The sequence below is a fragment of the Astyanax mexicanus genome, chromosome 10, assembly GCF_023375975.1.
Source record: "Astyanax mexicanus isolate ESR-SI-001 chromosome 10, AstMex3_surface, whole genome shotgun sequence".
NCBI lineage: Eukaryota > Metazoa > Chordata > Actinopteri > Characiformes > Acestrorhamphidae > Astyanax > Astyanax mexicanus.
In genome coordinates, this window is record NC_064417.1 from 10667887 (window position 1) to 10690090 (window position 22204).

Sequence of the window (22204 nt, forward strand, 5' to 3'; positions counted from 1 at the left end):
TTTTAGCCTACTGCACAGTATCCCACTCACTAATACTAGAGCTCTCAGAAGTGTTTAAGAGTTCAGAGTTAAATCTGCTGAAGTAAAGCCCAGGGAAAACCTAAAAAGATTAACATCTAGGAAATGGCTCTTTAAGGCTGTTCTGTTTATAATAAGTGCAAAAGTCATTCAGTAAAATCAAAACTACTTGAGAATAAATTATAATATATCTGATATAACAATATTTTCTGAATCAAATAATATTAAATGAATTATAAAATCATTATCATCAGCCACAGTCCTCATATAATCAATACTATAAATTATAAATACATAAATAAAGTAGGGATATTTTATTCAGGTCGTTCAGTTACTTCGACTGCTTCAGTCTTGGTCTTCCGTCTTATCAGTCGACTGCCTGAGATCGAAGTGTTCCAGACCAGAACTTCTCTTTCAGGTGAAAGTTTGTGAACTGTTTTGTCATCCGCTGCCTCCAGGCCCTTCATCATCTCACCAGCCACTTCTTCATCTTCATCACAGCCTTCAGTACTAACATCTTCCTCATTATAAACATAGTCTTCATCAAAGTCATTGTGCACATGTTCCCCATCCTGCCTGTTCCCTCCGTCTGCACATGTCTCTCCTCTGTCCTTGTCCATCTCTCGGTCCATTTCTTTGTCTATCTCTCCTTCCATCTCTCCAGCCACATCTCCATCCTTCCTGCAGTGGACCTTACTGGACTGATGGAAATGGCTTCTACAGCAGTGCTGATGCCACTCATTCATCAGCTCCTCGGGATAGACTGTCCCATCAGGGTAATCTGTTTTAAAAATAATTTGTTAGTTCACTTATTATATGATTGTGGGCTGCTTAAGACCCAAGGATTCCCTCCTTCTGTCCCCTTATAATAATTAGGTCTCAGGACATTGAAGGAGCATTATGTAAAAACTTGTACTTTTTTATCTTGAAGCAGTGCGTGCTTTACACATGCACTTGTTGACTAGCTGAGAGATACAAAAGAGGCATAAAAAAAACTTGTCATCAGAGTTGCAGAGTGCAGTCATCTGCATGTCAAGAACAAAGTAAGAATGACTGGGTATGTGTTTTAGTCCATATGGCAGCCAGTGGAGCATCAATATGATTTTGAAGCTGTTATTTAAAAAAAACATGCTACATGTTGCTTTAACACACCTTCCACATAATGCTCATAATTGAGGTCTGTAGTCTTCTGCTCTGGGGAAAACCCTTCCATTAGCTGGCCCTCCTGCATGACCCGGGTGATCTCCCTGAGCTGGAGCAGCAGCGCCTCCTCCTGGGCTGCACTGACAGGAGCCCTCCTACAGCACAGAAAAGTAAAGAAGTATGGTAAAGGTCTGTTTTTAGCACAGTACTTACACTGAAATGCTGTTGGTGGAACTGTTTTGCTACTGTTTGGTACTGGAAAACATTTTGAGCATGTCATTCAGTGTTACTGCTAGGATAAGAAGAATAACCAACACAAACTGAGCATCAACACATGAGCTACTGTCTCTTTCTGTAGAAATATACAAAGTTAAGAGGAAGAGACCTTTCTGGACTTCCGCACTGAGCCTGGGCTCTGGACACTATTCTCTCCATCACTTCCTCCGTCTCCTTCAGCCTCTCCTGAAGCTGGTTGAGCTCAAAGTCAGCTACAAAAAAGTGTTAAATAGTTTTATTAAACAGAATGGAACACAGAACATACAACTGAATGGTATGTTGCTAAATATACTGTTTTACTGTATTCAGTTGCATACTAAGTTGCAAACTAATAATCAACGTTTGAATGTTCTGAAATTCTCTCATGGAGAGTCCTAGATAGTGGGCAGACTGGGGAAGACTAACTAGAATAACAATCCAACAAATGTAATACCAAGTTTCCAACAAAAGAATTCTCCTACAGATTTGAACAGTATGAGTATTATGAATTGACTAAATTTTTCAGATATTCCAGCTCTGCCCATTAGGTGATCAGTTTCAGATAGAGCTGGGTGATATGACCCTAAATTTATAGTTTCCTCAACTAAAGTTAATAAACTATTATTATATTTGGACACTGCATTATATTATGGTATAAGTTGCTCGGGGTGGCTCATTGTCTCAGTTCTCCTCAACGTTGCTTCTAAGTACACAAGCAGAACCACACAAGGTTTTTAAGGGACAGTAGATGAATTCACATAGTGTGATAAATATTAACAAAATAAATAAAAAGGATATAATCAATTTGAACCAGCCTAATGCAGCTTTATGTTCTGAATGTCAGTTTTGATTCATTTTTTAATAATTGAGAAGCTCAAATTCTTGAGGAAACTACACACTACATGCTGGAACTTACAAATTTTCCTCTTCAGGTTTTCTGATCTCACAGCAGGAAACCTATTCTCATGTGGTTGGGTCGTTTTCCCTTTAGAGGTGATCTGTTGGGGAAAACAAAAACACTAAAGCTTCAGCACACATTTTTAGTGTAAGCAATCTACTAATGTGTGGATGATCATCACCTTAAAAATAATGTAAAGGATGTACAGAAGAATCCCAAATCCATAGACTGGAATGATCTGTCCCGCCAGGTTGGACTTGCCTCCTGCTGCCGTACCACCCTTTGCTCTGGCGATGGCCTCAGGGTTATGAGCCCGGGAAAAATGCCCCCCAGACGCCCGAGCAGGCTCTGGAGCCACCTTCCTGTGGAGCATTGGAGGGAAATGTCCTGCAGGCCCTGGACAATAGAGGACATTAGGAGAAAACACAGCTCATATGTTTGCACTTACACTCGGCCTGATGCAGAGGAACACTCCTGTGCAACTGAAGAACAGAACTGTATTGATACACACATTTCTTAGTTCTTACTAATTGTTGATTCTAAGGTCAGAATCTGAGTGAAATAGCAGGTAGGTAGTTTAGCTAAAACCTTTTCCTATAAAACCCTTTTAGGCCATGATTGGGACACCAAATTACCTTGATGATGGATCTCAGTGTGTTTCCATGTCTGTGTTACCTTCTTGCTCCCTCCTTTTGATCAGATCTGTAAGAGTATCGAATTCTTTGTATTCCATAAATAATTTCTTCCCATTATCTTTCTATGTATAATTGACTGCTCAATTGTTCCAGGGGTTTTATGTTTTGTATTTTTTCTGGATTTCTGTGAAGCTGTTCTGATCAGATGTAAAAAAAAAAAAATGCTATACAAATAAATCTGATTTGATTTATATCCAGTCATTATCAGACTGTATAACAGATGCTGCGTTTAGTAGTCTACTATTTTCTATAATGTGCAGAAAACTGCAAAAAAAATCCTTTTAGCCTAGGTGTAATAGCACTGGTCAATGCTTACCACAACACATAGGCTACATACTGGGAAACAATGCATATTTATTCGTTTTTTGTACTTTTTTATATAGTATAATTTTTAAAACACCTCTTTTTATTTGATGTATTTACTTTCTCTGGGCACCATCACCTTGAAATGAAGTCAAAATAAGGCGACTGACGAGGTTAACAGATTGCAAAATTGATTTTGTGAAAATGCTTGAATTCCTATATGAATTCCTATTAATTCTATAATATTCATGCATTTTCACAGAGATCTACCTGAAGGTACTGTGTGTATAAACAGTGTTTACTAATAAACTATCTGCACTTTCAAATCCCTCAGTGCCTTGTTTTAAATTTCAGGGCTTTAGAATTCTACCAGTGAAGTGTGGAGCTATTTTGAGCGTGTTAATGCAGAGCTTTCTAGCATTGTAAGCCAGTTGGGAGCATTGGCTAAAAGCCCTGTATTTTGGAACGCCTGGCGGTGAATAGAGACGCGCTATTCGACAAACGTTTGTACTCATTATTATGTTACTAACACCCCAAGTCCATTTCACACAGGTGTTGCATTGAATTTTGTGGCTGTTGAGTTGTGTTGACTGCACAGGGAGCTATTTCTCAGTTTTTGGACAGAGGGCCAGAAGCCTTAGCATAGGAGTCACAAATTCTGATAGCTGCTGTCAAAATGTGTGACTGCTCTGCATTTTTATGCACAAAATAATACTCATTTTTCTGTCTGTTACTTTTTTGCTCTTTGTGTGTGTGAATCAATGTCACAAATCTGTGAATAAATCTGGCGTTTTGCTTTCCTCTGGTGTAGACACCCTCTGATGTTCCTTATATGTTGTTTACATACGTAGAAATTTGTAACAAAACATTTATGTACAAGTGTATATGTGTCATTAATAGATGACAGTGTAAATACATGCATTTCTCATGGTTAGGCTTGCTGAAGGCAGCAGGACGACAAACAAAAGCGAGTACGAGCGTAAAGCTCGAGCATGTGAAAAGATACAGGGAAATAGCGCCCTCTAAGATCTAAGAAATTTGGTGTAACTCCGGATTTCTACTTTAAAAAATTATAATTAATAATCCAAAGTAGAGTCACTTGCATCCTCAGCTCGTCTGGAGGCACTATTTCCTTATTTTATTTTTGTTTCTTCAGTATTGTTTTACATTCTTTATAGATTATAAATGTATGTTCTAGTACTTCTACTGCCCGGCTCACAGTAACTGTACCCTAAATATCGCGCTTTGGTGACGTAATGCATAGTAACCACACGTGACTGTAAACGACAGGTTACCTTTCCTCCTCTAATAACGGTTATACCCCTAAATACTCCTTCATTAACACATTATTCCTTTATTACACTTCTGCTACTACTCTCTTCCCACCATAAACATACCCAGTATCTCAGCTCTGAACCAGTTAAACACCCAGAGGAAGATTCTCTCGCTTACCCTTAGCTTTGCTCTCCTGGCTGCTGCTGCTGTTATTGACTCCGGCTCTTTGCAGCAGCAGCGCCACGCACAGCGCGACCACCGACAGCAGCGCGAGCTGCAGGACCGCCGGCATGACGGAGCAGCTTTATACACACCGAAACAACAACAATAATAATAATAAATACATAAACTCTAATAACAGCGGTACTGCAGTAACGTTACTGAAGATGCTGAAGATGATGCTGCGGGTGATGCAACGGGGAGCGACGGAAATGCGGATTATTTTAAAATAAGTTAACGTTAAATCAAGAGTCGCCGTCGATACCACTATCACTACCTTTTATTTAACAGCTATAACATTAATACAAACAAATGACTAAAATAAATGAATAAAACTAAATAAAACAGTAAAAACAGAAACACTGCGAGCCATTGTCCCGCAGAGGCGGGGGCGGAGCTTAACATACAGTCTCGGACTTACTCGCGAGATTTAGCGCCGCTCTCTCTCTTTCCACTTCCCGCTCCAAGATGGTGAGTTTGTGTCCGCGCTGGGACCAACAGCATTACTATTATAAATAAAATCCACCTCAATCCGCCAATTTAAACCCCTAAAATTACAATAATCACATTACCCAGCTTATCCGCGAAGTATGTAGGCCCATGTGGCGCGGATATTGTTAAGATTAGACACAAAAACTGAGAGAAAATGTTGAGTTTGGTTCTGGAGGTTAGCCGAGGAGGCCGTGTGCGGATTAAAGTGGAAAATAAAGCACTAGTGTGCATTATAGTGAACTGATATAACTCTCGTTTAATACGCGGAGTGTGGTATGAGCTGGGTCTAAGTTATAGAGGTTATTAAGGACCGTGTTTTGTGTGAATTAGCTAGCGTTAGTTGGGTTGTTGGGTCGTTAGCCGGTTAGCCTGTAGCCTGCTGTGGTCAGAGCGGATCTGGTAAACCGGTTCGGTTGGACTTAGGCTAACCTCATGACGACCCAATAATTCAGTTACAGCAACAGTCAGTTCAGGGGGAAAATCAAAGCTATGATTTGAGCTTGGAATTCGCCGTTCCACCAAAAAGGCACCAAGTGCTGTAACTTGTGTACCAGTTAAGGTAGAGCGGTTAATTGGACTCAGAATCCACCTTAAACCTTTACATCTCTTCTCTGCAGCCTACCAAGACGAGCAAGACCAGGAAGCTCCGTGGACATGTGAGCCACGGCCACGGTCGAGTGGGTAAGCAACTGATTTTTGTCTTAGCAGTCTCTTTAAACCGGTGTATTAATGCTGGAAATCATCCTAACCGTGCCCTCTTCCCTCAGGTAAACACAGAAAGCACCCTGGAGGCCGCGGTAATGCCGGTGGCATGCATCACCATAGAATCAACTTCGACAAGTAGTAAGTGAACTCGTTTTTGTTTCATAACTAGAATTCTCCCGATTCAGTCAAGAGGTCTGACTTATAACAGACTCCAGTTGAAGAGTTTAAACTATCAGATTCTGCCCAACTATCAGAACAGGTCGAAAAATCAGTATTTTAATTATCTGTCACTGAAATCAGATGTGATTTTAAGTTTAATCCTATCATACATTACACAGCTTTACCTCCTCCTGTCAGCTATGACTGCACCAGAGTCTGCAGACTAAAGCCAACTAATCCCCCCCCAGATGCCCGAGCAGTTTCACAGAACCTCCACTAATTGAAATCTGGGTTAAAATCAGCCTAAAATTCTGTAGTGTAACTCCAGATTTACAGGGTTGAGGGATATATACCCTTGTCCTGTGTCACTCTTGAGCCTCTTAGCTTATGTGATGCTGTCAGTGATGACTCAATTTTTTAAAAAGTGAAGAATGTTCTTGTACTTACAACCTAAAGTTGAGTGTATAATATTGCTTTGATGATTTGAGTCGGAAGTTCTGCATGAGAGAAATTGTAAGTATTTCTGTGTTTTGTGGTGAGCTGCTTGTTGTACAGTTTGTCAGGGTACTTAGGTTTTTTCTTTAAAGTTAAAGTTGTTTGAATTTTCAATTCCACATTTAATGGTGCAGTTTTTACGTTCAACACTGCGTAACCCTGAAAGGTGGAATGTAAAGTTATGTGTGAGTTCAGCAAATTAGTATTAGGAGTAAGTTTCTGTAGCAGTATTAAAGCCTTATTTGTGAGCAGGGTTTGTGTTGGCAGCTGTAAGGCATAAAATACTGCTCAAACTATTTTACGTTACACACCTTCCCAAAACCTCCCTGAAGTTGAGTGTGGTAAAACACACAGGTGTGTGGGATTACAAAGGTCAGAGCTTGTGGCTGTTAAGCTGAAACTTTTGGAAATAATCTGCAATTACTAGAAATGTGTGTGAAAACTCTGAATGCAATCTTTCTGGTTTTAAGCATTTTTGCTCTGGCTTTAATAAGTAGCAGTAATCAGAGTAAAACATATGAGAACATGCAGTGTGTTATTGCAGCTAGCTCTGTTCTTGTTTGTAAGAAATGTCTGTTTTAATGTCACTTCAGTCTTGGTTGTATTCCTGTAAACACTGTTGCTGTAATGGTTTTGATCGGTGATGAAGCTGGAATTTAAAGTAGAGTTTATAATGAGTGTATTCTTCTAAACAGCTGCTATAGGGAATAAAACACAAAAGCAGTATGTTTACATCTTGGTTTCTCTTATTTTTAAAAGGTTTCTAATAAGCTCCAATAATTGTGATGCAGAACAACACTTTGCAAGCTGAACATGCAAACCACTTGTGAGAGATGTAGTGCTAGAGAACGCAACTGCTTCTAGCCTAAAGGTTCAACACGAAGGAAAACCTGAACAATTAACTGCATTTTGCTGTAGTTAAAATAATTTGTCATCTTTAAGCATCAGGTTTAAATTGACACATTCTGCTCTTGGCTCAGTAAAACTAAGGGGGTTAAAATGACATGTTATTTTGCCTGGTGGTTCCTTGAAGCAGCTTTTCTATGCTGGTCATCAAGGTTTTATTAAACAGGCAAATATTAAAATCTGCGGTTTAATGCTTGGGAGCTGCTTCTGTGCTGCTTCCACAGCCCGGCCGCAGAAACATACTTCTGTTTAACAAGACAAATGTACGCACCTCTTTTACTTCAGTCCATGTTCTAGTAACAATGATTTTTACAGTGCCAGAAGCTTCTTTAGACTTTTAGGTGTTTTAAGGGTTAGTGTGGTATCCATCCCAGTCCATTATCAGTGAGCTGAAAGATGGTCTTTCTTCTAGAAATGAAATGTTCCGTGTAAAATGTTATGATTAGTTTGTCAGTAGAACTGGATAGTTCTGGAAGAGTTGTTAACTCTTAACAACACACCATGGGCTCACCACTTTTTGCTTTATATGCTACAGTTGTGCTAAAGTTTCTTGTAATTTATTTATGAGTTTTTTGATTAGTTCTACCAGAAAGCTGGATTGCACTGTCCTGATGATCTTCCCTTTTTTCTGTCTTTAGCCACCCTGGTTACTTTGGAAAGGTTGGCATGAGGCACTATCACTTGAAGAGAAACACCGTTTTTTGCCCAACCATCAACCTGGACAAGCTCTGGACTCTAGTTAGTGAGCAGACCAGAGTGAACCATGCCAAGAAGCTTGATGGCCCAGCACCAGTCATCGACGTTGTTCGTGCTGTAAGTACTCCATTACACAACCCTGGTGGGTTCCTCCAAGATGTTCTGAGAGACAATTAACATAAGCCTAAGATACAGACTGCCCAGTAGGAGGAGAGCTAAGGTGCCGCATTATTAGACTGGCAAACCAGCTTTTATTTAAGGGGCCTCAGTTCCCTCAGTTATTTTGAATCCCATTGGTTACTCCTTCAGGCAACCAGCCCATATGTGGAATCTAAACTGCATTAAAGCAGCCTGTGTTGAATTTGCTGTTTTTGTTGTGGCAAGAACCTACTCCTTTACATCTCTACACATTTAACGTACTAGATTGAGGGAACAAACACATGCAAACTAAATTACATGCTTTAATGTAAATGTTACATCCTCAGAACCATAACCTTTTCATTGTAAGGGATAAAGAGTTGGTGTAAATTGTTTCTACATCTTCAAACTGTCAGAGTATGCAAAGAAAAATATAAATAAATATACCAGAGTATATTAGAATTTTTATCCAGACTTTGCAATAGAGCTGCATGATATAGAGAAAATCTTGCATTGTGATTTTGTTGTCCTTTGATAAATGTCAGTATGCTAACCCAGAAATTAACACTAATTTTTACAAGAAATCGATGATCGAACTTGTCATAACAGTGGACGCTACTTTTAGCTCCTTCCACTAATCAGTCCCACCTGATCCATCTAATTACTGCACACATAGAGTTTCTGATCAGTTAAATGGGCTGTAAGATTTGGGGTGGATTTGTGTAACTGCTGGACAGTATCTCTACAGGAGCAGGTTTGGTGACCCCTGATCTAAACTCTGACTAAAGTTTTCTATCCTTAACAATTATTATTTTCAGTATAGAATTTTAAACAAAGCATAACACATTTGCGTGGTTAATTTTGTTTTAATTACATGATTTGCTGAACAAATTGTAAAGGATTTGTTAATGAAAGTCTTTGAGGAATGAACTCTTAACTCTGTGTGGTCTGTTTTTCAGGGTTACTTCAAAGTGCTTGGCAAAGGCAAGCTGCCCAAGCAGCCGGTCATCGTGAAGGCCAAGTTCTTCAGCCGACGGGCAGAGGAAAAAATCAAGGGTGTCGGAGGAGCTTGTGTACTGACTGCATAAGCAGGCGCTGGTTTTGCATAATAAACAATGTTAAAAATTGAAGTGGTTTTAATGTAGTTCTTGAAGTTGTGCACGATTTTTAGGTCTCTGTGTGACTTAAGCCCTGTTAAAAGCTGGACTAGTGTTCTCCCTAGCTTTATCAGTCATGTGACTACCTGATCAGACCAATCAAAAAGCATGAGCTAAATTATATTTATGTAATCTTTCTTAAATGTGCAGGACAGAATATCATTGTCATCCTGGAGTCAACATTGGGACATCTGTGTTTAGGTAGAAGCAGGAAAGAAACTATTCTTGCATGCCAATATGATTTAAAACATAGGAGGAACTGTTTTTAACTAATGAAGACTTAAAACTGCCAAAAACATCTTATTGAGACAACAAATTTTACTGAAAAAGATGTAACCAATTTGTAAAGTGTTCCCTTCAGTCTGTTTTCTTAGCTGCTCTTCTGTAGATTGAAGCAAAATGGTCTGATTTTAGTTGTATTTTTCCTCTCTATTCTGAGGGTTTATTGCCTTAACCTAATCCTTATTACATTGTAATTTTTATACTGTAAATTCTCATTCTCTCAGCACAAAGTATCAATTTTTTTAACACAGGACAATTTCTCAAGATTTTAAACATGCTCTGGCTGTAATTTCAGCACCTAATCACATTAGCACAAATGCAGAGATGTATAGTAAAGAAGTAGAACTACTTCACGTTGTACTTTATCAAATACTTAGTTATTTGTTGCAGTTATATAAATGTTAGGAATCATTCCTGACCCACATTATTATAAGTCAGAAAGGTAGATGCTCTGCACTTTCACTGGGCGATTTTTTTTTTTAATTGGTGAATCAAGAGAATTTTCCACTGCAATAACTACATAACAATACTGTACTTTTGCTTTCGGTACTACAGTCATACATTTTGCAATAAGCTTCTTGCAATACTTAAATACAGAAAATTATTAGTTCTGCTTAACTATGGTGCTTAAAGAACTCCTCAGCTTCTACTTGTCACTTTTTTCAGAGCTGGGTCTTTATACATGTCTGCAGTAATGCCAATGTCTCCAAAATTTTTCCTGTTTCCTGTTGAAAAATGTAAATTTGCAGCTACGTGTATTTTAAGTGAAATGCTTTATTCTACTTAATAATAATAATAATAAACTTTATATATCACTTTTTATACATAAAAATGCAGCTCAAAGTGCTTTACATAGGGAGAAAGAGAGTAAGAACTAGCACACAAGAAGACAAAGAAAATGAGTATTAATTAAATACTCAAAAATAGATTAACTAAAATTGATAGAATAAAAATACAATGAAAACCAGACAGATAAGAATAGAATTCAATGTAATGCTGTAAAATAAAAAGATAATAGTGTTAAAAAAAAATCTGAGCCAAATAAGTTATAATATATAAATTATAAGAAGGGTCTAAATGAATGCTGGAACAATAAGACTTGGGTAAAAAAAATATGGTTTCAGCTTTTTCTTAAAAATAGTATCAGAGGTTCCTTGAGGAATACTTGCCCATATTAGTGGTATCCTGGGCAAGTCGTTTTTATTTGGTCAGTTTTTATTTGAGTTTTTAGCTTCATTCAACCCCTGTTCATTTTTGACTCGCTCGCGGGCTCCCTCTAGCGAGCGGAATCGACAGGTTTAGGGGAATCGGGAGGAAAAGGTGGTGGGCAGCTCTTTTAGCCCCGGAATGAGGCGGAAAACAGCGGAGGGAAGAGATCGAAATGATGTTTGGACAACCTGTATATTTATATAATGTTTAAGAGTGGTGACAGTTTGATGGCTGATTTTAATGAATAAATGCAAAGTGTTAAACATTACATTTAGTGAGAGTTTTGGAGAGTGATTATATGTGGTCATATTTCGTGCTGATAGCTGTGAAGTAAATATCATGCCACACGGTGGCGGCATCCTAATCCTAATAAAGCTCCAATATGAGATCAGTAAAGCTGATACCAGTTATTTAAAAAAAAGGAATGGTAGTTTTGGCAGTGTGCCAAGTCCTGCTGAAATGAAACGAAAATAAAATAAAGTTTCGCAGCAGAGGGGAGCATGAAGTGCTGTAAAATGTCCTGGTAGACACTGCGCTGACACTGGACTAGATAAAACACAGTGGACCAACACCAGCAGATCATCACTGATTGTGGAAACTTCACACTGGACCTTAAGCAGGTTGGATTGTGTTTCTCTCTACTACTTCCTCCAGACTCTGGAACCTCGATATCCAAATGATATATGAAAACGGGACTGTAAAACACTAAGCAACAGTCCTTTTTCAGGCTCAGGTAAGATACTTTTAAGGTTGTCTCGTCAGGTGGAATATGACAGTTTAGCTACCAGGCTGAAGTTGGCTTCTTCTTCACCAGCGTCTTGTTGAGATTTCCGTTCCACCTTAAATGCTTCCTGCAGTTACATATCAACAGTGAAAAGCCACATTTAAGCACAACTTTGAATAAAAAAGTCCTGAAACACGGTGGATATATATATATATATATATATATATATATATATATATATATATATATATATATATATATATATATATATATATATATAATGTAATGTATTATGTGTTATGTATATAATGTATTAATGTAATGAAATATGTAGATGTGTATAGACATGTAATATAAAAATAATAATCAATTGCCACCTTAGGTCTACTTTTCAGGGCATTATCTCCTCGTTCTTACACTGTCTCAAAAAACTGTCAGACTTAAGAAACAATATATCAGACTGGTAAAATCATATATCCTGGATACATCTGTGTGTGGTGGCTCTTGAAGCACATACTCCAACAGCAGTCCTCTTTGTGAATCTCCACCAAATCAATGAATGGCCTTTTCTTGATTGTCAAGTAAAGATTGGTTATTCTTATTGTTTCTACCACACTTTTTCTTTCCACTTAACTTTCCATAACAGCTTCTTTAACAATGACCATCCTTGTGTTCACCAGCACGTACTGAAGCCAAAGCTGAACATTAGTCAGATGTTATTTTAACGAATTCTTCTGATACTGATATAATGCCTATTCATCACCGAATTTAATTTAGAGAAATTAAGGATAATCTAAAATATACACAAATAACACAAACACATTGTGGCAAGTTAGCTTTATAATCTTTATTAGGTCTGCAAATATTTACCAGCCATTTGGTTAATTTAACAAAACACTCTTTTGAAGCATATAAAACCATACACACAAAAGTTACACACTTAAAGCTGTTTAACACATCACAACGTTCACACTAAAAGGCACGGTCTCCCCTGTTAAACTCAATCTGAAACTAATATTTTATTGATATTAAAAGAAAGACTTTTAATGTCAAAAATGTCCAAATAAAACAAAACCTAAAGAGTGCATCTGGATCAGCACATCTGTAGTCTTTTTCCTCTGTGAGACAGAGCTTCAGCTTCATGATTAGGGGAAACACAAAAGCAGGACATTTCTAGACACATTTCTGTAAGGAATTCTCCAACACTTTTTAACCTCGGCCCTGATCTGCTGCATCTGCAGACCATAATCAATAACCATGATAATAAAAGTAATAATAAAAATTTCTAAACACATATAAGAGCCAGTGGATAATCCAGAGCCCTTTATTTTATTTTGAGATAAAGGAAGTGTTAAAAAGCCGCTGGACTTTTACTTTAGTATAAAATGTTTTGGCACACACAGTAAAGACGACTCTCCTTCCTCGTTAAGAAAAAGTCTCCAGCATTTTCATAGTGCATTTCAGCTCAGCGGCGTGGGCGTTAGGGGGTCATCATTCAGGGCACGGTCACGTGGAAGGGGCTTCCAGGCACTGTTTCGTCTCCCCACTTCACAATCACCACGTAGTTTCCCTTTTCCTTCACGGTGTAAGTGACGTTGTAGAGCCTGTTGCCCAAGTGCTTCACATAAACATCCTCGCAGGGCGTCCGGGGGCCGTGAACTCCAACCATCAGCATGTTGGTGCCTGAGGAGCACAAACACAAAAAAAGTCTCAGGAGAGAACACATCTCAGTTTGACCTGTTCTTTTTTTATCACCACAGCAGCCTGAAGTAAATTCTACTACAATAGTTTGGACACACCTTTGCATTGCAGGTGACTCTACCTCATAAAGCTGACTGTGAAAATGCCAAGATGTGCAAATCTGTCATTTAAGTAAGAGGTGCTACTTTGAAGAATCTGAAATATAATACATATTCTGGTTTATTTAACACTTTCTTTGTTGATTAAATAATTCCCTATGATTTGGATAATAGTTTGGATTTAGATTGGATTTAATCTACAATGTAGAAAATATATATAAAAATAATGAAAAAAACAAACACTTAATTTAATTGTCTAATGTTTTGGTACTGTAAACAGTATAGTTTATTTTGGACCAGTGTATAGAGTTACATTGCCTGTATGTGTGTATGAACATGATTGTATCAATACAAATACCATCACTCTACAGTTCCACTGCTCCACAGCTCAATACTGGGGATTTAATTTTCACACCAGGCATTAAACTCTGTGCCAATAGTAGATTCATGTTTATCTCTTCCAGAAAGTTCTATTTTATTGGAAATACTCTCTACAGGGAATAAACAGGGATTTGCACATCTGTTTCAGATTTGGGTGCAAATTAAAGTGGATAAAGGTTCTCAAGTTCACAAATAAAACTAATTAAAAAACTTTGTGCAGTTTATTTTCTGTTTAGAGACTAATGTGAGTGAACAGTGTTTGAAATGGTTTTATTTCTTCCTCTAAATGAAGTGGTGTTCTTACCTGCTTTGCTGCAGTCCACAGTGAAGATGTTTTTCTGACCTATAAAAGCTCTGGTCAGTCCAGCCCCCTGACACACCACCCTGCTGCCGTCGGAGGACAGTGAAGAACTGGATGCAGAGCTGTAGGCTCCAGCCACCTTCGAGCTTTTAGTCATTGTCTCCACAAGAACGGAGGAGGTTTCGTGCAAACTGTGGCCTCCAGACAGACGGACACCTAAAACAGAAGACATGTTACATAACACACCACACAAACACTTACTGTGGTCTTATATAATTACTGCTACAAACTCAGAAGAGGGATAGGGGCATGCCTCTCTCAGAAATTTTACATGAGATTGTTTTGCCGTGGTTGAAGGATGATTTATTAATAATACATTCTTTATAGAAAAATTAAATATATATATATATATATAGAGAGTATAAAATATTTAGACCAAAGCTTTTCAGTGGCAGACAATATATATATGGCATTAAAAATATTTTTGGTAGTGAACGTCAGTTAATCTAAAGTATCTAAATTGATCATAAAGTGTTACTTCAGGGAACCGCTTGAGAATACCCCTAGCTATGTAAGTGGTAAGACTGAACACTGGCCAATGTTGCATTTAACCATTCTCGATCCACAGTGTCGCTCGCGAAAGTACCAGGAATACAGTGCAGTGTATGGTAATGATTAAGTCCGGCAGCATCTGGCTAGAACTGTCTGTGAGGACAGATAAGCCCCCACATGCATATCCCACAGGTGAGTGCAGTATTCTTTAGCTTCCATAGGAAGTCATGGGACACAATACTACTTGCTGTTACATAACGTTGACATGTTAGTGTATATTTATGTATAAACTGTATGAAGCAGAAAAGCTCTTTACATAATAATGCAACCTGATTTGTTGTTATATAGGGCCATTTCTTTAAAAGGTTCCGTATGAGACCATCTACAAAATATTTTCTACCAATCTTAAGAAATTAAGAAATGAATTTCATTAAGAAACATTGCCTTCATTACTGTACTCTTGAACAGCTATTTTTAAAATGTGTATCTACTGAAATTTGCATTTTCTATTTTTTTATTTAAAGCAGGCGACCAGCAGGTGGCAGTAGTTCTCTAAACACACCCCAGCGCTGCACTTTATCAAAACAAGTAAAAAAAGCATTTATTCTAAAATAACATTAACGGAGTTGTTATTGACATGCATGCGTAATTCCATAGCACATTGTAACACCTGTTACTGAGCAATACAAGTATAAAAATTCTCCTTAAACCCTGACAGCCTCTGTTTCCCACACCTCACTCCCTTACTCTCACAACTACACACATCAGTTTGACTTTAGTTACTGAATAATTCATAGTGGATACCTAAATAATTTAGATCAGATTCTGAATAATAGGTCTTAAAGTTATTAACTGAATAATAATACTCACATATTAATTAAACCTTTCTCTGATCCTTAATATATCTCACTAATCTCACTCAGCCAGACCACCTGGAGTGCAGAGTAGACCAGCTCTAACTGCTCTAAAAGCTCATCTTCCAAATCTGCATTTCTATTTTCACCTGAGATTCACGCTCTCCTTTCAGCGCAGCCTGTGACAACAGCCTGCACTCAGAGGTGACGCGTTTATGTAACACTGTGGGGAGAATTGCATAAGATTCCGCTCCATTTTTAAAGCAGACTTGCTGTTATAGTTAAGGACTTACATTTCTGAATTTGATTGTTATTCTTTGTGAAGTCTCACATTTTATTAATTTTATGGCAAAACCATAATTTGTTCTTTTATTTCTGCTTTTGTACTGATATATATATATGCTTTATAACTGTACTTGATAAAGTTGCAATATTAATTCAATTGTGAGTAACAGAAACTAGATATTTTACCCAAGGCATATACTCTAATTAACCCATTTGGTAGACAGAGTTTTTTAAATATTCAAAGTAGTTAAGAAGAAAATTTAAATAAATACAATTAAAACTATGCATCATGATGTACCTGTGATTTTAGCTTTAAAGGGGCTTCCCACGATGTGCTGTGGTCCACCGTATTTGATGGAGATGAGATAATTGCCGGGAGCCATAGGGGTGTAGTTGATTTTGTAGCCCTCTGCGCACTCCACACAGTCCATTTTTGCTTTGGAGGGGCCGTCAATCGTCACAGATAAAGCCCCGGACCCAGCATTACAGGTGTTGACCACAAACTCAGCAGGAACACCTGCAGAAGATTAGTTCCAAAGTGAGATACATGCTGACATTGCTGATATACAGTTAGGAAACATATTTTATATATATATATATATATATATATATATATATATATATATATATATATATATATATATATATATATATATATATATTGTGACTTTACTAAAATTACTTTCATGTTTCATTCACCATTAATATTAGGGAACAAGTTATAAATTAATTAATAATATACTGGATTTAAATATAGAGCTGCATGAGAAATACCTCTAAATAGATAAGTAATTCTGGATACTAAACATATGACAATCATAGAACACATTCAGTGTGTTTTGAGCTTTACCTGTGCAGCCGGCCTGCAGACCGGGGCCATAAGCAGACACCAGGCCTGGATCTCCTGCATGACCCGTCTCACCCACACGCACATTAAAGGGGCTGCCAGGGATGTGGCTGCCGTTAAACTTCACATCGATGGAGTGGACGCCGTTCTCCCGTGGAATGAAGCGAATGGCGCTCTTATCTGCGTGGAGGAGAGCAGCAAAGTGAAGCAGAAGCAAACTCACAGAAACACGTATTTTACAACCTCATTTCTGTGTAGCACTTCTCTGTATTACCATGTGTACTGTACTTACAGAGAAAATCCAGCAAGTGCCCTCTTTTATGAGCTTCATTTGAGCCAACAATTTGTCTGGTACAGTATACTGTATGTATGTGTAATGTATGTGCTCATGTGCTGTATGTGCTCATGTCACTGAAAACAAAGACACTCACCAGCATCTACGTCAGTGATATAACACTCCTCCACCACGCCGGAGGGACTGTGGACCTTGGCATCAATCACACCCCGCGCCCCGTTACGCTGCACTGCAAAAGAGGCTTCCTGATACACCCTCAGATCCTTCTCCTTTGAGGGAGACGTTAAATTAATTGCAGTGTTTGCCAGGGTTCACAATTCTGTCCATTTCCCACATTATTTCTACTCTAAACACACAGGAAGTCACATTCTTCAAACATTTCTATATTAAATATACAACTAATATTTGATATTCTGTTTAGTCTTTCAGGATATTATTGGAAGTGTAAAACTGCAGACTGAAAGTCCAGCTCATGGTCAGTTATGCACACACTTAATCCCCCTATAACTCTGACCCGGGTCCACTTACAGCTGAAGGTCAAAACTCACTATAGCAGGTCAAAAAGGGCTCATAAATACTAAAGTGTAATAGGTAAGTTTGTTTGTTGGTCACTGACCTGAAGGCTGGTGACGGTTAATCTCCGAGCATCGTCGGACAATGTGGCAATAGGTACAATAAATGGACTGTCAGGGATGTGCTCATTGTTGAACTTGATTGACACTTCATAGTCACCTAGAGAAAACAGAGGATCAGAGGAAATGAATCATTCACAGTGCTCAGGAGAAATGCTGATAATACGTTTCAGTGTTACATCACTTGAGTGGGCTGCACGTGGGTGGGTGTGTGTTTACCAGGCTCTTGCACTATGTAAGACACTCCACACGATCCATCCTTCCTGTCCTCAAAGGAAATCTCCGCCTTGCTGGGTCCCTCAACTGCGATGGACAAGCCTCCTGCACCAGCCTCTCGGGTCCAGATACTGAACTCCGCTGCAGAGATAGAGTGAATAGAAGAGAATGAAAACAACTATCAGGGAAATAGATAATGATCAGTCTAACAGTCAAACTAACAAGTTTGTAGTTTGTACACATAATGCAACCTTCCTGACCAAATAATGTACATGTCTCTTTTTGATACCCCACATCTGTTTTAAATAGAGGACATTCCATAATGACCCTACAGTAGTAAAAAAGCAGCAATGCATTCTACCTCAACTTTAGTTTAAAACTAACCAAAAGCCCATCTTCCTAACAAGAAAAAACTACAAAATAGAAAACTACACAATTCACGTAAACGGCATATAATATTCACACAGAAACAGAAGTTTGTGTGTTTATGTGTGTGTTGTTTGTGTGTGTGTGTGTGTGTGTGTGCGTGTGCGTGTGTGGTACGTACTGGGCACTCCAGCAATTCCTCTTTGCAGTCCGGTACCTCCGGCTCGGACCTTGTGTGGGCCCCCCTCGCCTAGGGGTCCTACAGTAAACTGGAAAGGGCTTCCAGGGACATGCTGACCACTGTACTTCACACTGACTGTGTGGGAGCCCATCTCAGTCGGTACGAAACGTACGCTATAGGTGCTGTCTCCACTTTCCACAAGCTCTGCATTCACAACCTTCCCCCCAGGGCTGGTCACCTGAGCCGTCATACCCTGCACATCTGCAGACAAGAACACACACGTATTGTAGAGATGATGAAGTAAGAAAAAAAAACATGTTAAGCAGGGATATAACCACAGCACTAAGGAACCTTTATTATTTACAGTTAAAAAGGCTGTTTTTGATATTGTAACTGGTGTATGCAAATAATCGATAGTTTAGTCCTACTTTTGAGCAGATTCATGTTTGGGGCTTAACTGCTGTAGGCTGAATGGGTGGGGTTACACTTCTCTGAACTGAATGGGTGGGGCTAAACTGCTGTATTGTACTGTTGTAAACTAAGGCACCCCCCCCCCCCCCCCTCTTTAACTCCCCCGCGTGATCTCTAATAACATCAAATGGCATCTCATCATATGTTCCATAGCAGCTCTGCATTCAAGGCTTAAATAAGCTGCACTAAATAAAGTCCATGCTGCACAGGGTCAGCCAACAAGCAAAGCACCTGGTGCTGAGCCAGACTTCACTCAGCTTTACACACACAGCCTCACCTAGTAACAGTGTTGGGCACAGATTGAACTTATATCGTAAAGCAAGAGGCACATACTGTCACAAACACATGATTAACAAATAACCAGATGAGCTCTGGAATACAGCAGTAAAGAAAGGACAAACATACAGTACCAGTCAAAAGTCTGGGCACACATGTGTTGATTTATTTTTTCTAGATTGTAAATTAATACTGAAGTCATCCAGACTATGAAGGAACACATAATCATGCAGTAAACCTAAACCTGTTAAACAAAACAAAATACTCTGTGCTGCTAACTTGCGGTTTCTGAGGCTAGTAACTTATCTTGTGCAACAGAGGTAACTCTTGCTTTTCCTTTCCTGGGGAGGACCTGATGAGAGCCTTTTTCATCATAATGCTTTTGATGGTCTTTGCACTTGAGTATTTTTTTTCAGATTGACTGACCTTCATATATCAAGGTATTTATTTTTTTTGGTTGAGAATTTCTTGCCATAATATGGATTAGAACATTACTCAAATAGAGCTATTTACTGTATACCAACTCTACCTCTTCACAACTTTACAACTGATGCTCTCAAACACGTTAAGAGACCAGAAATTCAAGTAATTAACTCTTGAAGAGTTCAGCACAGCTGTTAACTGAAAGCCTGAATTCCAGTTGACTCTGCCTCATAAAGCTGACTGATAAAATCCAGCCAAGATGTGCAAAGCTGACATCTAAGTAAGAGGTAACGACTTCTGGTTTGTTTAACACTATTTTGTTTGCTAAACAATTCCATGCATTTTTTTCACAGTTCGGACGACTTTAATATTAATCTACAATGCAGAAAATTTATAAGGTGAGACCAAACCTTTGACTGGTACTGTATTACTTTGCACATGCTGATAATAAATACTTAACTGCTGTGCAATTGATTGTGAAATTAAAACAATAACACAGCTGTAACCTTCAGATTCCCTCAGGCTCCTATCACTCACCCTCTTTAGATGTGAGAGATCCAAAGCAGCCCAGACTCTCTCTGCCCAGGATTGATCCGAAAATGTCTCTGAAAGGGTCTCTCCCTCCCACCTTCGTGCTCTCCTCCACATGGACCTCACGTTTGGTCTCTCCCCCGCGGGTCTTGCTGATTTCCGTGCGCTCGGTGCGTGTGTACGTGTGGCTGCTGCGTGTGAAGGTGCGGGTCAGACGCTCCTGAGCAGAAACCATCTGGAACCAGTTTCCTGAGGACAGGAGAGCAGGAGGCAATTCAGAGTGGAGTTTACCTCTCAGCTGCACTGACCTGCTCATGGGTTTAGAATTCACTGATCACATCAGCATTATTATTTTCAAATGGGATCATCATTAATTATATTCTTTATTTATGTTGTACTTTTCTTACATCAGCTCAAAGTGATTCTAAAAAGAGATGTTTAAAGTATAAGGGGTAAAACAGTGTACCCACAGAACAATAAGCTTTAATTTAATTAAGATATGTGTTAAAAATCAATACAAATAAAATAAACATAAAAAGATGTAAAAATGTAATAGTAATCAAAGACAAAAGCATTAATAAATGCAACACAGCATGAACCCGTTTATTAACGTAGGTATTTAGCACTTATTTATTCCTTTTAAAATAATTAACTGTTACTGTTACACAACAGCTCTTCATTAAACTTCTGAAAAACGTCACCTGGAATTTTGAGATTCAGATCACAGATGGTGCCCACTGAAGCGATGGAGGGAGCCTGCCTCTTCCTCATGATGCTCTCCTTCATCCTTCCTTCTCCTGTCACCTTCACTGTAAATGGACTCCCTGAAAGAGAGACAGAGTCAGAAAGAGAAGCATAAGGAATGGTCTTGACCTCGCCTCGCTGGCTGGAGTCTGTTGCAGCAAAGAAGAGTATAAAACTGAGCCTCTCACCTGGAATGTGCTTTTCTGCAAATTTGATGTTGATGATGTAGTTGCCCGGCTCTGTGGGACAGTATGTAACTCTGCATGTTCCGTCCTCAACATCCTCACACTTTATATCCACCTTACTGGGACCCTCAATAGACAGCCCCAGCCCCCCATAACCTGAAAGCACAGATATATCAGCTTTTTAAAAATAGTTCATTTATATATAACTACATAAAGTTTAATAATACATCTTTCTCTCACTCACCTGCGTTTCTCGTGTCAACAAAGAATTCAGCCACTTCGAAGGTGTGTGCTTCCATCAGGCCTTTCCCGAAAGCCCTGACCCTGCTGGCCTCTCCGATCTCAGATGGACCCACCATGATTTTAAATGGACTGTTATTGACATGCTTTCCACTCTTTTTCACACTAACCTCATGCTCCCCTACTTCTTTAGGAGTGAAGGAAAGACCTGTGAGAAAAAAAACACCAGACTGAGTGTCACAATTTTCAATTATCGTGTCAGCTCATTATAAATGTCAGTTTAAAACATCAGTTCACTTACTTAAGGCAGTGTAAAATGATTTAAAATAAAAAATTGTGCTCAAATTAGGTATTTGTATGCAGTACACTCAATTGATGTTTTTATTTAAATCTGAAAAAATATTACAGTTTGAAATAGTGAGTGTGTGTTTGTGCATGTGTGTGTGTGTTACTGACCGATGTGGCGGTTGGGCAGTGTTTTCAGTAGGCATGGCTGTTCTGCTCCAGATGGTGCTCTGATGCTGGCGGTTAGTGAGCTCAGGTCGGTCTCTGTGATTTTAAGTGAAACATCGGCCGCAGAGCCCACATTCAGCTGAGACGTCCTCAGAGAATCATCACCTGCACAGAACAACACACCAGCATTAAATATCACTCAGTAATGGATTGGTCCAATTCAGCGCTAAAAACATAAATATGAAAACATTTTAGTTTGTAAATTATTGAGTGTAAACTATTGAGTTAGACTACATCATATAATTAATATAATATATAAATGTATCTATTTAACAATTGTAATTGGACATTTAGAATACAATTTCGTTCCACCTCATCTACCACAAGTAATGTGAGTGACATT

At 38.7% G+C, this 22204-nt stretch overlaps 3 protein-coding genes and 1 non-coding gene across 5 annotated transcripts in view; 2 read left to right on the forward strand and 2 right to left on the reverse strand.

The window, feature by feature from the left end:
* Positions 1–213: 213 nt before the first annotated feature.
* ric3b (RIC3 acetylcholine receptor chaperone b) lies at positions 214–4879 on the reverse strand. Its single transcript, XM_007241087.4, has 6 exons — positions 4765–4879; positions 2496–2710; positions 2333–2414; positions 1547–1649; positions 1171–1316; positions 214–799 (listed from the first exon to the last, which is right to left on the reverse strand). Exons 1-6 carry the CDS (start codon positions 4877–4879, stop codon positions 333–335), a joined length of 1128 nt encoding a protein of 375 aa, XP_007241149.2. The 3' UTR covers positions 214–332.
* A 294-nt stretch (positions 4880–5173) lies between these two features.
* rpl27a (ribosomal protein L27a) lies at positions 5174–9527 on the forward strand. Its single transcript, XM_007241086.3, has 5 exons — positions 5174–5277; positions 5916–5979; positions 6066–6141; positions 8202–8376; positions 9357–9527. Exons 1-5 carry the CDS (start codon positions 5275–5277, stop codon positions 9483–9485), a joined length of 447 nt encoding a protein of 148 aa, XP_007241148.2. The 5' UTR covers positions 5174–5274; the 3' UTR covers positions 9486–9527.
* LOC125804877 (small nucleolar RNA SNORA84) lies at positions 7672–7806 on the forward strand. Its single transcript, XR_007441097.1, has one exon. It is a non-coding gene; the product is annotated as a small nucleolar RNA SNORA84 (small nucleolar RNA).
* Positions 9528–12601: 3074 nt separating the features above from the next.
* Positions 12602–22204, reverse strand: part of flnca (filamin C, gamma a (actin binding protein 280)) — a 34616-nt gene continuing 25013 nt past the window's right edge. For both annotated transcript variants that reach the window (XM_022683935.2, XM_007241088.4), the window contains 13 exons: positions 21805–21966; positions 21353–21556; positions 21112–21264; positions 20881–21003; positions 20186–20428; positions 18479–18739; positions 17935–18072; positions 17700–17815; positions 17220–17352; positions 16792–16968; positions 16240–16458; positions 14254–14466; positions 12602–13452 (listed from right to left, as the gene is read on the reverse strand). In XM_022683935.2, the coding sequence (XP_022539656.2) occupies positions 13265–13452; positions 14254–14466; positions 16240–16458; positions 16792–16968; positions 17220–17352; positions 17700–17815; positions 17935–18072; positions 18479–18739; positions 20186–20428; positions 20881–21003; positions 21112–21264; positions 21353–21556; positions 21805–21966 (2330 nt within the window). In that variant the 3' untranslated portion in view covers positions 12602–13264. The remainder of the gene's footprint in view (positions 13453–14253; positions 14467–16239; positions 16459–16791; positions 16969–17219; positions 17353–17699; positions 17816–17934; positions 18073–18478; positions 18740–20185; positions 20429–20880; positions 21004–21111; positions 21265–21352; positions 21557–21804; positions 21967–22204) is intronic.

Excerpts from the sequence above, each read along its gene's own strand:
- ric3b (XM_007241087.4), bottom strand. The coding sequence starts at position 4,879 with ATGCCGGCGGTCCTGCAGCTCGCGCTGCTGTCGGTGGTCGCGCTGTGC. Across the intron at positions 1,650-2,332 it reads AAACCTGAAGAGGAAAATTT|CTGACTTTGAGCTCAACCAG; the intron begins GTAAGTTCCAGC and ends ACTTTTTTGTAG. Across the intron at positions 800-1,170 it reads TTATGAGCATTATGTGGAAG|ATTACCCTGATGGGACAGTC; the intron begins GTGTGTTAAAGC and ends TTTTTAAAACAG.
- rpl27a (XM_007241086.3), top strand. Across the intron at positions 5,980-6,065 it reads CCACGGCCACGGTCGAGTGG|GTAAACACAGAAAGCACCCT; the intron begins GTAAGCAACTGA and ends CTCTTCCCTCAG. Across the intron at positions 8,377-9,356 it reads TCATCGACGTTGTTCGTGCT|GGTTACTTCAAAGTGCTTGG; the intron begins GTAAGTACTCCA and ends TCTGTTTTTCAG.